At 41.0% G+C, this 17,897-nt stretch overlaps 1 protein-coding gene across 1 annotated transcript in view; it reads left to right on the top strand.

Moving 5' to 3' along the window:
- The window catches only part of CPED1 (cadherin like and PC-esterase domain containing 1), a 281,356-nt gene that overhangs the window by 226,885 nt on the left and 36,574 nt on the right, over positions 1 to 17,897 (top strand). The window contains exons 16-17 of the mRNA XM_006756835.2: positions 1,084 to 1,201; positions 9,716 to 9,852. Coding sequence (XP_006756898.1) covers positions 1,084 to 1,201; positions 9,716 to 9,852 — 255 coding nt within the window. The remainder of the gene's footprint in view (positions 1 to 1,083; positions 1,202 to 9,715; positions 9,853 to 17,897) is intronic.

Raw genomic sequence — 17,897 nt, 5'->3', positions numbered from 1 at the left:
AGCCACCCTGCTCTGTGCATGACAGGGGACGGTGCCACAACTCCTCAGTCAGCCCTGCTCTGAGCCTGACCAGGGGCTGCACCTAGGGTTTGGGCCTGCCCTCTGCCACCCAGAAGCTGGCCTAAGCCAGCAGGTCATTATCTCCCAAGGGGTCCCAGACTGCGAGAGGGCACAGGCTGTGCTGAAAGACGCCCCCCCCCCGAATATACAAATTTTTGTGCACCGGGCCTCTAGTCTATATATATAAAAGCCTAAGCGGCCATTATGACCGAACGACTAGAATGACCAGTCAACCAGTCACTATGACATGCACTGACCACCAGGGGGCAGATGCTCAATGCAGGAGCTGCCCCCCTGGTGGCCAGTGCACTCCACAGCTAACCACCTTCAGACAGCCAACCTCCCACAGTCCCTCACCCACAGCTGGCAGGCCAGGCTGGGACAGGGAACCGAGGGTGGGTGGCACTGGACACAGCCCCTGTCCCAGGAAGGCCAAGGGCCGGCTCCCTCCTTGAGCCGGTGGCCAACCTCCTGCAGTCCCTCCCCCCGTTCCTCCCTCCAGCAAGCAGGCCCCAATTGGCCCTGATTGCTCACCAGGCCTAGGGACTCCCCCGCCCCCCATGCATGAATTTGTACACCAGGCCTCTAGTGTTGAAATAAAATTCATCTGTGAAATTAGCCTTCTTCTAGAATATCCTTCACTTTCCTTCTCACGTTAACTGTCTTTTCCTCAGTGTGAGAGGATAATGGCATCCTCTTTATAGTATGTTATATTTTTAATGTGTCAACACACGGGTTTTCAAAGTAAAACTTGCATGCATTTCTTTTAAAATTGGCAAAGCAATACAAGAATATCAATAGCAAAATAAAGATTAAATTATCATTAGAATTTATATGAATCCCCTAATATAAGAAGCTACTTACAGCACAAACAACAATCAATAAGTCAATATGCTAAGAAGAATAAACAAGAATTGCTCCCTTTTATCTATAAATACTATTTGGCACACAAAAGGTCTTGCTTTTTATTACTATGGGGCAGGTTTATTTCAATGACAACTAATTTCTATCATTTTAATGCAGGATTGTGGTTTGCTGATTCACCCGGAGGAAGCCTGTGGGTTGCAGCCAATTTCTTCTGACTACATTGAAGCCATTTCACAGCCCGAACTAAAAACTTGTCCATCTGGGGACACAAAAGGTGACTATCACACTGTGTCTATCACATCTCTTTAAAAAACTTTAATATAGATAAGTATATGCTTATTTTAAAATCCATATACACAAAGCTCAAGACAATAAATCACTTTTTCATTAGTATGAACGGCAGCACATGTAATTAATGTAAATGCATTGTTTTAATATGTGAAATATTTTGATTACTTTTCTCTTCACCCTCTGTTCTTTGCCCACATAATTCATATTCATCTACAGATCTCAGCTCAAACATGACTATGCCAGTCTTCCTTGAGACTCTAATTTGTTTCCTTATTCGATACTAGAGGCCCAACGCACAAAATTGGTGCAAGAGTAGGCCTTCCTTCCCCTGGCTGCCGGCACCAGCTTCCCTCTTGCACCCAGGACCTGGGCTTCCCTGCCAGAGGGAGGCTTCACCCAACCACCACAGCTCACCAGTTGGTGGCCTGGGCCTCCCCTGCTGGACGATCATGGGACAATGGCCGGGCCCCTAACCAATAGCATTGCACCTGCCTTGGCTGGTCTGGCGCCAGTGGGTGTGATAGCATGGTCATCTGGAAGGTCGTTTGGTCTAATTAGCATATTATGCTTTTATTATTATAGAGTCCCATAACACCCTGTGCTTTTCTCCCATAGTGGAGTCTTTAAATGATTATGTATGTAATTAATTGTGTAATGTCAGTGTTCGCAGGCTGTCAGCTGCACAAGGGCAGGAGTCTCATTGGTTCACATTGTATCAATCCACTTCCCACTATAATTTCTACAGAGTAGGCACAAAATATCAATAAGTACCTGTCGATCTTTTGAATCAAAGAAATGCAAAGAATACACGTTTAATTTTATTTTTTAACTTTATTTTATTTTTTCCAACACCATTTATCCCCTCTATGCCCTCTTCTGCCTCCATCCATCTCCCTCCACCCCCGCAATCACCACGCTGTTGTCCATGTCCATGAGTCCTACCTTTTATTTTATTTTTGTGCTCAAGCCCTCCCTTCCCAGACCCACTCTCCCCAGCTGTTTGCCTGCTCTCTATGAGTCTGTCTCTATTTTGCTTGGTAGTTCAATTTTGTTTATTAAATTCTACATATGAGTGAAATCACATGGTACTTGTCTTTCTCTGACTGGCTTGTTTCACTTAGCATAATGTTCTCCAGGTCCATCCATGCTGTTGCAAAGGGTAAAATTTTCTTCCCTTTTTCCAGCAGAGTAGTATTCCACCGTGTAAATGTACCACAGCTTTTGTATCCACTCATCTACTGATGGGCACTTGTGATGCTTCCAAATCCTGGCTATTGTAAATAACTGCAATAAACACAGGGATCCATACATTTTTTTGAATTAGTGTTTTGCGTTTCTTCAGATATATTCCCAGAAATGGAATTGCTGGGTCAAAAGGCAGTTCCCTTTTTAATATTTTGAGGTAACTCCATTATGCTTCCCACAGTGGCTGCACCAGTCTGCATTCCCACCAACAGTGCATGAGGGTTCCCTTTACTCCACATCCTCAACAACACTTGCTTGTTGATTTATTGATGATAGCCATTCTGACAGATACATGTTTCATTTTAAATCATGTTCTTTAATTATAAAAAAGGTCTTTGAGAATGATTAATAATGTCTCCCATATATTGAGCATAGTAGAGGCAGGAAAATTGTGATGTCCAGTTCAAATGAGAGTTCAGACCTGCCTAAGCCGAGAGCAGACCATGAGTGAGAGACTTTGGTGCCACTGGCTGCAGCCGCAGCCTCCCTCCCGCAGCCGCAGCCCCCCTCTTGCAGCCGCAGTCCCCCTCCCACAGTGTGCTTCTTTCAGTGGAGACCAGTGGGGTCAAGCCAGAGCTGGGACTGAGCATGCCTCCAAGGCCAGCAGAGGTGCAGGGGTCATCTTCTCTGAGATTCCTGGTTCCCACGCTGGCCTCCTGACCCCAGGTCCCCCTTCATCTAAAAAGTCTGAAAAAATACTCAGGCACTTTTCTACCCTTGCCATGAACTTCACACCACAGTGTGGATGGGAAATGAGTTTCACAAATGGGCAGGACAAATCGCAATTTGGCATGCCCAGTTAACAAGCACGGGCATGCCTCGTCCTTGAACATGTGTTCTAAATAATAAATTCCAGTCGGGGCATAAAGAGTGGTTTGCCCATTACGGTGCATCAGGTGGTATAATTCATGATTCTCTTGGTGAAGTGAGATACAGTTAGATACTCTTGTATACAAAAGAGACACCAATGAGTCTAGTAAGTATTTTTTTTAATCAGATGACAATTTATGAGAATCATAAAACAACTTAATTCCATTCCTCCTACTGAACCAAGTCAAAAGTTCTTCAACAGGAAGTCAAAGATACATTACTGAGATTCTTCCAGAAGTCTTGGCCATTAAGTTTGCAGGAACCTCGGCCAGGCCCTGATGGGGAGCTGTGACTACGCCTGTTCCTCACAGGAGAGACCCCCACAGAACAGGAGCCTCTGGTAACTTGAGTAGCTAGGCTTCTTTGCAGAAACCCCCAAACTGACTCCCCAAGCAAGCCCATCATCCTAGTCTGACTATTGCAGGCCTCCATCATCTGATCCTCCTGTGTCTCCCAGCTCCTCCCAGCCTCTCCGCCTCATTTTATGCCAATGATGCTGCCCAGGACTCCAGGCTAGTGTCCATGCCATTCCCTCTCCTACCAGCCTTCCCAGCTTGGCCTCGGTCTTCTGACGCTCTATCTTCCCCTCCAGGAAGCCTTTCTTTACCGCCCACCCCCAGATTAGCTTCTCTTCTGTGCTCCCAGAATACCTTGGGCACATGTCTACAGTAGCACTTACCTCATTGTTTCAGGTGCTTCATTTACATGTTTCTCTTTCTTTCTCTAATTAGTAGTCTGTAAAGTGGAATGATGTATCTGAATGGTCAGTGGCACAGGACGAACCCAGCAAAGATTAAAATATATGCACATTTACTTTTAATCTAATCACTCTTATTTTTGTTTTATAATTAATGTATACGTATAGAAGTATTCATATATGTACGTCCGGTACAGTATATATGTAGTCATGTGTCAAATGCGCATTAGCAATACATTTTTACTAATGACTGCCCTGGTTTGCATGTTTCTCCAGAACAGAGTTTGTCCCTTACTCACCTTTCAGTGTCTAATACATGATTTAAAAATGGTTGATGAACTGCCTTAGCCGGTATGCTCAGTGGATAGAGCATCGACCTGCGAACCGAAGGGTCCCAGGTTCAATTCCCATCAAGGGCACATACCTCAGTTGCAGGCTCCTCCCCAGCCCCGGCCCTAGTCAGGGTGCATGCAGGAGGCAACCAATCAATGTGTTTCTCTCACATCGATATTTCTCTCTTTCTCTCTCTCTCCTCCGCCCTCTGTAAAAGTCAATGGAAAAATATCGAGTGAGGATTTAAATTTTTTTTTAAATGGTTGCTGAACTAAAACCATGTCCAAGCTCTCCTCCCTTCCACAGAAGACTGTGTGCAGCGAAGGCACAGTCAACCAGGGATACCTGCTCGGCCCTTGAGGTCCTAAGTACTCAAAGTAAATGAGTGAGATTGGGGACAGTGGTTTGCAAGAATGGATTTTTTATATATCTCTCTATCTATATATATATTTTTTTGCAAGAATGGATTTTTTTGCTGCTGGAGATCATTTTCCCTCCTTGATGGCAGGACTCCCTTCTGTTGAACGAAGTTATCATGGTCGACAGCACAGGAGGAAGTTTACTTAGGAGCTCTAGCTTTAGCTTCTTATATTTTTAGGCCGCAGATTATTTCCAAAAACTGATTTTCACAGCCCATTACAGGCATTTGGCAGAATCGGATCCATTCTTTCACCTTGCCAATGTAATGATGGTCACAATATCTTTTCTATAACACTAGCTAATATAATTTTGAGTGGCTGTATATTGCAATTCTTTAGTGGATTTCTAACCTTTAGAAAGTAATTTAACTATAAGACACAACCTAAGAATAAAATCTGTTACTTCACAAGGAAAAAAGAATTCTTCTAATTTGCAGAAAGAAGAGATGTATACAATGATTATTGAATAAGAATTACCTTTAAGGAAAATAGTTCAGATTTCATTTTATGCTGTGTGCACAAAAGCATTAATCAAACCTTATTTTTAAGTAAAAACTGCTTTATTTTATAGCATTATAAAATCTAGAATTAGTATTATCATCTATGTGATTTTATATCTCAATTTGGCCCTAAAGCAAAAAGTTAATTTTTTTCTCCATTATATTGCCTGATCTCATTCACTTAAATGGCAGAAATCTAACTCATTAAATCCAAAGCTATAATTATAAATCAAATAACTTCTCACAAAAGGCAGTTTTATGCCTCAGAATGTTTTTCCCTGAAACATATGTCATATTTTATTTCAGAAATCACAGCTTTGATTCATTCAATGTTTAAATACAGAACATAGAATTTATGTCCTTCTTTTTGACAATTTTAGGTAAAAGCTGGTATCATTTAAGATGTCAAGGAACTCCAGTCCTGCAGATGCATCTTTTAAGCAGTATTACTAACTTGAAAGAAAGGCATTGTTAACCAATACAAAAATGCAGAGTTAGGACTGTGTAAACATATAGTAGTACGAATCAATGGGACCAAGGTTTTAGAGACCCAATCAGTTGTCCGTCCCGTCCCCCCCAAAAAACTAATTGTACTCATATTTGTATCTTTGTGCTTGTATTTATTTGGCCACTTGTTTCTTCAGCCATAGCAGCAAGTGGCCAAAGAAAGCCTCAGTTTGTGCAAAATTAGCTGCCAGCCAAGGGCTGGGGGAGAGGAGCGTGTCTGTGGGAGAGGATGCATGTGCTCTTAGATATTCAAGGATCTGATGAAAGCTGAGCCCTTTAAAAATAATCTCATTAGCAGAAACACCTTCATGTCCCCAACATCCCGTCATCCTCATAGAAAGAAAATCAGCTATCTTTTTTTTTTAAACATAATCTCTGTCAACACATGAACCCACTGAATAAATTCAAGTATTTGAAGTAAAGATAAGTTCATTTAAAAAATACAAAAACCTATTTATGGGTTTTCCTGTAAATGCCACAAATGACACTGTTAGGCCATATTTCATTTTCAGCTGGTGATTCTGTGCTGACCTAACTCAACATGATAAAAGGATCAGCAAAGTGGAGACTTCTAGGCCTCAGTTCTGGCCCAGCCCTGTCATGAATGGCATGATTTCACTTCTGTCATCCAATGCTGTAGGCCTCAGTTTACCTCATTTCTAAAAGAGGAGGAGACCCAAGGTCCATTGAACCCCATCCAAGAGGGTTCTATATGTTCACAAAATGCAAATCTCTATGGAGTAAAGTCACTTCCAGAAGGAGGTTTTCTTGAGAAATTAATGAACAAACATTAAACTTAGGGCTATGTCTAAATCACATTGAGTTAGAAGAGACCAAGCATAGAGGTGAAACAGTTGATTATGGATTACAAACCCTGTGTGCCAGGAAAAATTAGATGTAGAAAGCAAGTTGTATTTTGAATGAAAAGCGCAGAAAAATTTATACCAGAGAATCAGAGGGTGAGACAAGCACACTCCTAACACTTTCTGTGTTGTATCTTTTAATAATACTGCTAGACTCTACATATGGAAAGTGGAAACACCTTTCACCCAGCAGACCTTTTTCTCTCCAATATAGTCACTTCTTCTGCCTCACTTCTCTCAGGTCCACCCATCAGGCCCCTAAACACCACCGATTCTGTATGTCCAATTCTTGTCTATCCCTAAGACCTCATTTCAGTTTATGCATTCCATGGAATCTTCCAGACAACTCTTGCCCCCATGACACTGTCTTTATTCTGAACTACCATGGTTTACTTAAGGTGGGGGTGGGGGATAACATGTATTCGTCAATTGCTAGGTATCAGGCACTATGGCAGGTGCACACGTATTTTCCATATAGAGAAAATTAAGTAACCTATACAAGTTAAACAGTGGTTCTCAACCTTGGCTGCACATGGAATTACCTGAAAAGCATTTCAAAAATACTCCATGATGGAGAGTATTATACTAAGTGAAATAAGTCAGTCAAAGACAAGTATCACATGATCACACTCATAGGTGGAATCTAATGAACAAAATAAACTGATGAGCGGAGTGGATCCAGAGACATGGAAGCATAGAACAGAGTGTAGAATCGCAAAGGGAAGGCAGGGGAGGGTGAGTGGGTGGGAATTAATCAACTAAAGACCTTATATGCATATAAGCATAACCCATAGACACAGACAATAGGGTGCTGAAGGCCTGGGGGGCGGTGTTGGATTGGAGGGGGTCAAAGGGGGAAAAGGGGGGACATATGTAATACTTTCAACAATTAAGAAAAAAATAATTACAGAAAATAAACTTAACTATATTTAATTAAAAAAAAACAACCACAACTCCATGAGTCCCATACCCAGCCCAGCAGCTCGGATTTAATGAGCCTAGCAAACAACCCGGGCATGGGTGATTTCAAAAAGCTTTCCAGGTGGCCCTACTGTGTGGTGTTGAGATCCTCAGAGCTAGCTGGAGGCAGAGCCCAGATGTGTATCTCCAAAGCCTAGGCTCTTTCAGGACCACACAGATATTTTTTTACTTAATTATGCATTACTTATTATTATAATTATTTGACTTGTATAAATTATAAACTTTTTGTCTGATTATAAATGTTTGAGGTTTAGCATCATAGTTAGGAGGCTTAAATTGGATAATTTATTAAAAGTGCTTAGAATATCCCTAGCATCTTCCAGGTGCTATGAAAATGTTATTTTTTAAGTTGTTGTGATATTTTTAACACTAATAGCATTTAACATCTAATAGGGAAGCTACCTCAATAATGTACTAAATTAAAATCCTCCTAGAGAGTAATATTTTCTTTTATCTCCCCCAGATTCTCTCAATGTAGATACACTTTTTTCCCTTTCTGTGAGGGGAAAGAATGTATTAGTAAGACATAAACTAGCTCTCCTCTTACACACACCCGCATACACAATTCGGACATCCCCGTGGTAGTGAAGTGCAGATGGCACCGTATTCATCCCCCGAAAGGAGAAACTCGTCCAGCTAAAATCAATGTAACACCTGATACTTTTGTTAGCAGAGCCACAAATCAAAGCCAGCATGGAGAACGTTGTTCAAATTTTTCCTTTCAAACTTAAAAAGTTCCTGGGAATATTTATCTCCTCAATATTTTAAAGAGAAATATTTGCCGAAACCGGTTTGGCTCAGTGGATAGAGCATCGGCCTGCGGACTGAAGGGTCCCGGGTTCGATTCTGGTCAAGGGCATGTACCTGGGTTTCGGGCACATCTCCCATGGGAGATGTGCAGGAGGCAGCTGATCGATGTTTCTCTCTCATCGATGTTTCTGACTTGCTATCTCTCTCCTTTCCTCTCTGTAAAAAAATCAATAAAATATATTTTTAAAAAAATAAAATAAAGAGAAACATTTAGTAGTAACACAGGCAAGCCTTTAAGGTAGAGCATATTACTGCTGTAGACATCAGGGAGATGTCTCCTTCTCCACAAAGGAGATAAATGACCACTTCATGTTTGATGTGCTAGTGCACACTCCATTTCTGAAAAGATAAACAAGGAAAAATCAAGTCATTTCTTGATTTTTTTCTAATAAATTATTAATGTATCTACTCACACTAAGTCAGTCAGAGAAAGACAAGGATACTTGTCTTTCTCTGACTGACTTATTACACTTAGTATGTTTTGGATGCATATTACCTCATCAATAAAATAGAAAAGATCTTAAATACACTGAGAATATTCATTTATTTTGTACACATTTACTAAAATTTGGGACCTACTTCGTGCCTGAAGTCTACTAGGAACAAAAATGAGTATGATATTGTAACTGTGCTTGGTGCATTAAGTACATTATCCCATTAAATCCTCACACCAATCAAGTGAGAACACTACATACCTCATCTAAGAGCTGAAGAAATAAAGGCAACGGAGCTAAAAAGAGGTGAAGAGATTCACACCAAAAATGACATCCATCAAATTGAGGAACTGGTCTTCAAAATAACAAATTATCAGGACATAAAAGTAATTTTCTTAATGGATTGCTCACATAAGCATGAGTTAAATTAATCACTATTTATGGCCAACTACCTCAATATTTGTGGCTCCCCACCTACGTTGGTCCTAAGGGTCTAATTTTACAGTTTAAAAATGTGATTATTTTTTTAAATTATTTTTTATTTATGCTTTTTAATTGAGTAGTGCCTGATCACTAGACTTTGTACAAGTACGCGGCTTCACAGAACTGAACTCAGACTTGATTTCAGCATGAACTGTGCTATTTCAGATCATTATGTAGTGAGATTCTATTTGGTTGGAAAGAGGCCACGCATTGCTCCACTCGATTTGTATGGCAAGAGTGGTCTTCTCACCGCAGCTTCTGGGAGGGTGTGCCACGGCTGAACCCCAAGGTCCCTTGCAAACTGTAATTTCATCAGTAGAAACTGAACCAAAGGAGGTTTTGGTGTCTGTTCCAGGCCAGTGGATCATGCCTTGCCTTAGTTGTTCAGACAACCGGACCTGTGACTGGAGAGAAATAACGTGGCAGCCCCACAACTGCCAGTATGGTGTCCTCACTAAACCTCAGCTGCAGCAGTGCCTGGGAGCAAGGAAGGTAGGTTTGGATCCAGTGGGGAATCCTTTCCTTGACACCACCCACAGCACCGGTGGCCATGAGTCGCATCTGCAGACCAACCTGTGCCCTCTCACTCCACAGGGCCTGACTCACCATGCAATTGGCTTTTTAACTTGTGTAAATGTTATCATAGAAGAGCTTTAACAATTCTTGCGCAAAAGCACGCCGTTATTTCCAAATACGTCTACTTGACAGATGGAGGATATTAAAGTCATGTCCTGTGCTGATCGCATTCCATGGTAGTTTTCTCAGCACAAAGTGGTAAGAGCTCGCCATGTCCGCTGACAGCTGGCCATGCGGAGCAGCTGGCCTTGACAACTGCCGCCCCAGCAGAGCACCGCAGGCCAAACAGACATCTGCGGCTCACACACGCAGTGCAGTCCTCCTGCATGTCAGACTCACTCCTGCTGGAGCTGACCGAGAGCATGGCATGGTCCCTGCACACTGGCCTTGCGATTTCCTTCCCCTTCCCGAGCAGGGCTCGCGTGGTCCTCCTTAGGCGGCCTTTCCTTTGGTCCGGCTGCTGAGCTGGTTTCTTAGCCACGCAGTCTTCTTGCGAGGCGCACTCTGACTGGGCCCATTCCAGCCGAGCTCTCAGACGTGTGAACTGGGCACATAGGCTGAGGTGCTTGGTTACCATGAAGTAAGAAGGCCTCATCCAGGTTTTCAAAGCTCGTCGATTACATGGGCATTTCCTTAAAAAATTGTTTGTAAACTCTTACATATGGACAAGGTTGAGTTCAAAAACCGATTTAAAAAAACACAACTCTATTAATGCATACAGAAATGGGCACAGGACTAGATATATGCCAGTTTTCATATTTTCAGTTTATATTTTCTACTAGCAAATAATTTCAGAAGAATGAAGGGGTGAGAGGGCAGGGCCGAGGATGGACTTCTCCATGGTGACTACAATGTAAACACCCTATTCTGTGACCAAGACTATATCTAAAGATAAAGTAGGAAGGAAGGGAAAACATTTATAAATATTTTTATTAACTGAGCATTAATTCTGTACAAGAACTATGGTGCTTTCTGACACCCTACATCCAACTAGACTATTAGGTCCATGAAGGCAGGAAATGGGTGTGAATCATTGCCATACTCTCACTGTTAGCACAATTTTTGATACATAATAGTCACTAAATAAATATTTGTTGCATAATCCGATAAGTTAAAATCTTGTTTATTTCTAATCATAGTTCTGTGAGGTAGATACTATATCTACTGTTTTCCACTTCAGAAAATTAAAGCTCAGAGGTTAATTCATCCATGATGGCACAGGTCTGTGAGTAGCTACTATACAGGCATTCTTAACCACCAGCTTGGACATTCGAACCTTGATATCTTAGCAATGCAGGACTGGAAGCAATAAAAGTAGTTGTTGCCATACAATCAGATTTCTCTAAACTCTTTCAGAATACCATTCTGACCTCAGAATTTAGAGGATTCAGGAAAATTCCAAAATGTCACAATCCATTAACCTGAAGGGCAGGAGATATCAATTTAAGTTCATCGCTAAATTCCATGGCTTTGGACATGGTATACATTTTTTCTCAGACTTATTTTCTTTATTCATAAAATAGTAAGTCTACATGACCTAATCCTATGCTGTAGATTAATCAACATTATAGAAAGCTAAAGCCTTCCTTCCTATCAGAAAATACCATGGGTTGGGTAGCTTAAAGAGATACTTATTTCTCACAGTTTTGAAGGCTGAGAAGTCCCAGATCTGGGTGCCTCTTTGCTGTGTCCCCACAAAGCAGAGAGAGAGAGAGCTCTGGTCTCCTCCTCTTCCTATTGGGATTAGCCTCCACTCTTGTGACCTCATCTAAACTTAATTACCTCCCAAAGGCTCTACCTCCTAATAGCATCACATAGGGGTTAGGGTTTCAACATATGAATTTTGGGGCATACAGACATTAAGTCCCTAATACTGTCTTTGCTAATTTTAAAGTTAATTATTCACAACTTTACAAAGTGATGGTAAGAAAAAGGGAAGATCACTTTTCCTACCTATTAGGCAGATTCGATATTGCAAAGTCTAAAAATAAAGGCCTATGTTCAGATTAGGGGATAGGAGCAGAGACCTGACTTCTTTGCAGAAAAGACTTACCGTGGAGATTTTCCTAGTGTAGAGTTGTCCTTCAGACCCGCATACTCTGAAACTCAATTCACCAGCACATTGGCAATGGTCCTCCAGTCTGTTTTGTTTGCCAGGATGCTAATTTCCTGTATACACAACAGGGAAGCATTGTACATTTTAAGCAGAGTAGTGGCAAAACCAGAATTAGAAAGCTCATCCAGTAGAGGTATAGAGACTGCCTGAGGGAAGGAGGAAATGGGTGCTAGGGAGATGGGAGGCTGTTTCATGGAAAAATTCAGTCATGCAACACTGAGGAGGCAAGAAAAAGTGCGGAATATGTATAGAATAACCCCATCAATGGAAAAACTAATGCAAACATGCTTACATACACAGAAAATTTCTGGAAGTAGCAAACAGTTCAGAGTGATTACATAAGAGGGAAGGAGTGAAAGAGGGTGGGATGTTGACAGGACCAGCTACAAATTTTTCAAGGCCCAATGAAAATACAGGACTCTGTATTCAGAATTATTAAGAATTTCAAGAAGTCAACAGCAGCACAATGAACCAAGCACAGGACCCATGCAACTGTTGAAGCCACGTGCCCATGAAGCAGACTCGGTAGTAAAGAAGGGTTGGTGACAGGTGAGGAGATCTGTCTAACTATCTGTATTATTTTCAATGTTCTACAATGTGTGAGCATTTTGTAAAGCCCAAAACCCATATTTTAAAATGTATAAATCAGAACAAGGGTGAGAACAGTGGAAATGCATAGGAGGAAGAGCCTGAGGAAGATAATTTATACTTAGAATCATAAAACTTTGTAATATACAGGCAGGTGCATATGTTCATACACCACACAACCCAGAAATAATTGTGTAAACAACCTATATAATAAAAGGCTAATATGCAAATTGACCTAACAGTGGAATGACCAGTCTCTATGATGCGCACTGATCACCAGGGAGCAGATGCTCAATTCAGGAACTGCTCCCTGGTGATCAGTGAGTTACCAGAGGGAGCACCGCTAAGCCAGAAGTCAGACCTCCCCCAAGGGGGCTCCCTGACTGCAAGAGGGTGCAGACCAAGCTGAGCGGAACCCCTCCTCCAAGTACACGGATTTTGTGCACTGGGACTCTAGTTTAAAATAATAACTATGCAGATGTTGGGAGAGTAAGTGGATGCTGTGCAGACATGCTCCCAGAACCAAACTGGAATTACAACTAAAATACAGAAAAACTTCCTGAATAATCAATTGGACACTAACTGGAAAGAACCCTGATAACCGAGGATGGGAAGTGGAGACCACATAGAGACTGTAGGAGGGGTGGAGGCGCAAAAGGGTTGGCCAGGCTTCCACAGACAGCAAATGAAGTTCCAGAGAGATCTCTCAGGAGATCTCTCCCCAGGCTGAGCCTCCCAGCAGAAAGCACCAGAACTAAGAAGGATACCCACATAACACCGGGCTATGAAAAGCAGCAGGTTTACTGTCTGCCAGGGAGAGACAGCCAGAAATGCAGACACCCTCTTAAAGGGCCAATGACAAAATTCCCTGTGTATCCTTGTGCTCCGGCAGAGGGAGGGCAGAGTGGACTGGAGCTGTGTGAGCAGAAGCCAGGGTTGAGGATTCTGGGGTTACAGCTGAGAAGGCAGACCCCTGTTTTCCCATGCTGAGTCATTCCCTCTCACTGCTGAAGTCATCTTTCTCATGAAGGCAATTTGTATCTAGGTTGTTTTGCCTGGGGGGAAGACAGTTGACTTACCCTATTGGAAAACACCTTGCCCCACAGTGTGGGAGTTTCTTCGGCTCATTAAAAGACTGAGAATAACAACTAGCCCCTAGGCAGAAGCAGTTGCCCCCACCCTGTTGGGAAAAACTCTCACCATACCTGTGGGCAATTTCCTGAGAGCTATTCAAGACTAAATCCAATCAGTCTGCAAGCAGAAGCAGTTTCTGGAGGTTTTGAGTCTTTGCCTGATCTAATTAGTAAAAAACAACATTTGACATTGTCCTGCACTAGAGATTGAGAGGCATAGCAGATCTACTAATACATAGTCACAAACCCAAGCAGGCACCCAAAATGAGGAGACAAAGAAACAACCCCCAAATAAAAGAACAAGTGAATTCTCCAGAAGAAGAGATAAATGAAACAGAGATAAGAAATTTATCTGAGAGTTCATCTGAAGATAAGGTAGAAAAAATTCACTCAATCAGAGAACCAAAAAGAAAAAAAGTATTAAAAAACAGGAGGACAACTTAAGGGAGCTGTGGGACAACATGAAATATAACAATATTCACATAGCAGGTATGCCAGGAGAGGCAGAAAGTGAGAAGGGGATAGAGAATGTGTTTGGAGAAATAATGGCAGAAAACATCCCTAACCTGGTGAAGGAAAAAGTCACACAAGTTCAGGAGGCACAGAGATTCCCAAGCAAGAAGGATCCAAACAGATTCACACCCAGACAAATCATAATTAAAATGCCAAAAAATAACGATAGAGAGATAATTTTAAAGATAGCAAGAGAAAAGCAAACTGTTTCCTACAAAGGAACTCCCATAAGGCTTTCATCTGATTGGTCATCAGAAATTCTACAGGTCAGAAGGAAATGGCATGAAGTACTCAAGATAATGAAAAGCAAAAATCTGAAACCAATATTCCTATATCCAGCAAGGATATAGATGGTGAAATAAAGAGCCTCCCAGACATAAATAATAACTATAAAGTACTTAGTTGTTAAAAGAAAAAAAAGTTCCCTTTGTGAATAGGAGTAGTTTAGCAAAAGATTTTCCCAGTGCCTCTATTTTTCACTTTCTATGAGAATAATATACATATGCAAAGTGATCCTGAAACTCTGATCTGTCATTACTGGGATAATTAAGTTTCCATCCTACCCAGAATTCTCTAAAGCATCATTCTATTTCAAAGACAAATAAATGTTGAAGCATACCAATTACAAAAATAAGTAACAAATATTTTAGCTTTTAAAAACCTCATATACTGATTATACTGATTTTTTCACTCTTTCAACCACGTCACACATTCAAGAAAAGAAACATGACATATGAACAACATTATACAAAAAATGACTTCACATATACGTGAGGACAGCAGGGTGATGGAGTAGTAAGAGCCTCAGATTCTGCAGTTTTGATTCCATCAAACAAAGTGATTTTGTATTTATCAAAACCCATCAGAGTAACTCTACTGCCCTGGATCAGAAACCTTGCAATATCAGGTATCCCTAGCATGTTACCGCAGAGGAGGGTCCAATTTAACAAAGGTAAGTACAGAATACTTTCTACAATTTCTGCGATGTCATGTTGTTCATTCATCCAGCTTTTGTTGAGCTGAGAGTCTATTCCCCCCCCCCCAAAAAAAGAATCTATGGTGAGAGTCCTATCACTCAAGTCCAGTGCTTTCTTTGATTCCTCTCTCACTGGAGGGAACAGAGGATGGAGGGAACAGACCAAGCAGGTGAGGCAGGCCCTAGAGATGACTCCTAGTATCTTATTTTTTTGTATGTTCCAACTTTTGCATCTTGGCTTATGGGAATTTGCAGACATACTGAAACATGCATATTCTAATGGTATAGTAGCCTTACTAACCTGAAGACTTTCAATTAATATGTAAATCTCAGGTTTTTGCAGTGAGAATCCAAAAGCTCCACTTATACCAGGAATAAGTAGTGCAAACATGTCGTGCTACAAAAAGCAGAATTTTATTTTATACCCTACGCAAGGCCAGCTTCAGCTTTGGGGATGCGCTGAACTGAGTTATCTTTCTTTGAAGAGTCAGATTAAAATTGGACTGGAAAGGTGAGAGTTATTGGAAACAACTACTTGAAAATTCAAAAAGTGTTATGCTCTCCTTGGAATTTCCAAGTAGTCATTTCTTTCCATTGAGCTTCCTTCTGTCCTTATTATGATCTTTTACATCTCTTTACTACTGTGTTACATTGATGAATGTCAGACTATACTTGGAAATGCGTGCACACCTGTGGGGAAGGAACAGGACGCACATTAACTGGGATTCTAAAAAGGGTTGAAGCCCTAACCGGTTTGGCTCAGTGGATAGAGTGTCGGCCTGTGGCCTGGGGGGTCCCAGGTTCGATTCCGGTCAAGGGCATGTACCTTGGTTGCGAGCACATCCTCCCAGTAGGGGGTGTGCAGGAGGCAGCTGATCGATGTTTCTCTCTCATCGATGTTTCTCTCTCATCGATGTTTCTAACTCTCTTTCCTTGTCCCTTCCTCTCTGTAAAAAATCAATAAAATATATTTTTAAACAATAAATAAATAAAAAGGGTTCACTTTTCCAGTAACTTTGACCAGTATTCCCAATGGCACCTGAGCAGGACCATACTTTCTATACTTCAGTCAACAGTTACCTTCACTTCAGCGAAGTGAACAGGAGACTTGTCTGTGGGGGAAGATGGAACAAAGTTTCTCCTGGAAACATTTGTATCCCATTTCTATGGCATACTTGCTTGGGTATGGAGGGCAGGTATGTGTGGGACTCTTTTTAAACTATACATTTATCCAAATATGAGTTATTTTATCTTTAGGTTTTTGCATATATGTATAGGTTTTGTGATGTATAATCATGTTGAATCAAAGCAAACTTAACTGAAAAATGTAAACTCTGCTTTCAATTATACTCTCACAGGTTTTAGATACACACCTCTTAATAGAATATGAATGGGGTTTATGAAAATGTATCAGAGCATAACTTTGTATTCATAGTGCGAAATATACAAGAAATGGTTTAGAAATGTGATCATCACATTTGCAACTGAAAAAACGTAGGAGCCTTACCAAACTGAGTTAAACAAGCCCTTATTTAGTCTGTCAGTTGAAAACCTAGTTCAGAATTTAAACCACTAATAAAGTATCTGAGAGAAGAGTGCAAGTAGGAAAGGGAAATATAAAAAGGCAGTATTTACTGAACGTACTTACACTCAGCTGTTAAAACAGGAAATGTAACTTACATTTTAAAGTAATGTTTGCAAGTTAAGTCATTTCGTGAATTTAAAGCTGTTTACATTTTTTTAGTGTGGCTACTCAGTAATAAGATGTTCTAATATGTAAGTTCCATTATAGTTACAGAAATCATTCGTCGTTGCTTGTCAGTTTCAATAAAAAGTGGTGGATAAAAGAAAATGTATAGGTCATCCTCACTCTCACCAGGAAAGGATGACCTATACATTAATGCCCACATTCATTATGGAAAGGCAATATAGATGAACAGGCAGCTAGAAGATCTATGTCTAGATGATATTGTTGAGTTGCTTGTTTTTCTTTTTTGGCCAAATTTCATGTGTTTGAGAGTGATTTCCCTAAATGTCCATTTGCATTTGTTCTTGACCCCAAAAAACAGTTTGGTTGGTCATCTATAGCCAGTGTAATCAAAATGCATCATTAGAAAGCAATTGTTGTAATCATATTACATTGCACAGAGAATTGTTTTGTTGAGCTAGATTTTCATCGTGCCCTAAATATAATTAGCCATCTGATCAGTTTCACCTTCATGCGAGCTCTGTCCCGCCCCCCCTTGCCTCATTTAGAAATGGGTATTTTTCTTATGAGAGCGATGTTGATCAATCATGGGCTTATCAGAATCACTGTGAAAGTCAATATAGATGAACAGGCAGCTAGAAGATCTATGTCTAGATGATATTGTTGAGTTGCTTGTTTTTCTTTTTTGGCCAAATTTCATGTGTTTGAGAGTGATTTCCCTAAATGTCCATTTACATTTGTTCTTGACCCCAAAAAACAGTTTGGTTGGTCATCTATAGCCAATGTAATCAAAATGCATCATTAGAAAACATTTGTTGTAATCATATTACATTGCACAGAGAGATGTTTTGTTGAGCTAGATTTTTATCGTGCCCTAAATATGATCAGTTTCACCTTCATGTGAGCTCTGTCCCCCCCGCCCCCCCC

This window comes from Myotis davidii, unplaced genomic scaffold (genome assembly GCF_000327345.1).
Source record: "Myotis davidii unplaced genomic scaffold, ASM32734v1 scaffold654, whole genome shotgun sequence".
In the NCBI taxonomy this organism is placed as follows: domain Eukaryota; kingdom Metazoa; phylum Chordata; class Mammalia; order Chiroptera; family Vespertilionidae; genus Myotis; species Myotis davidii.
This window is presented reverse-complemented; position numbering and strand designations above follow the sequence as displayed.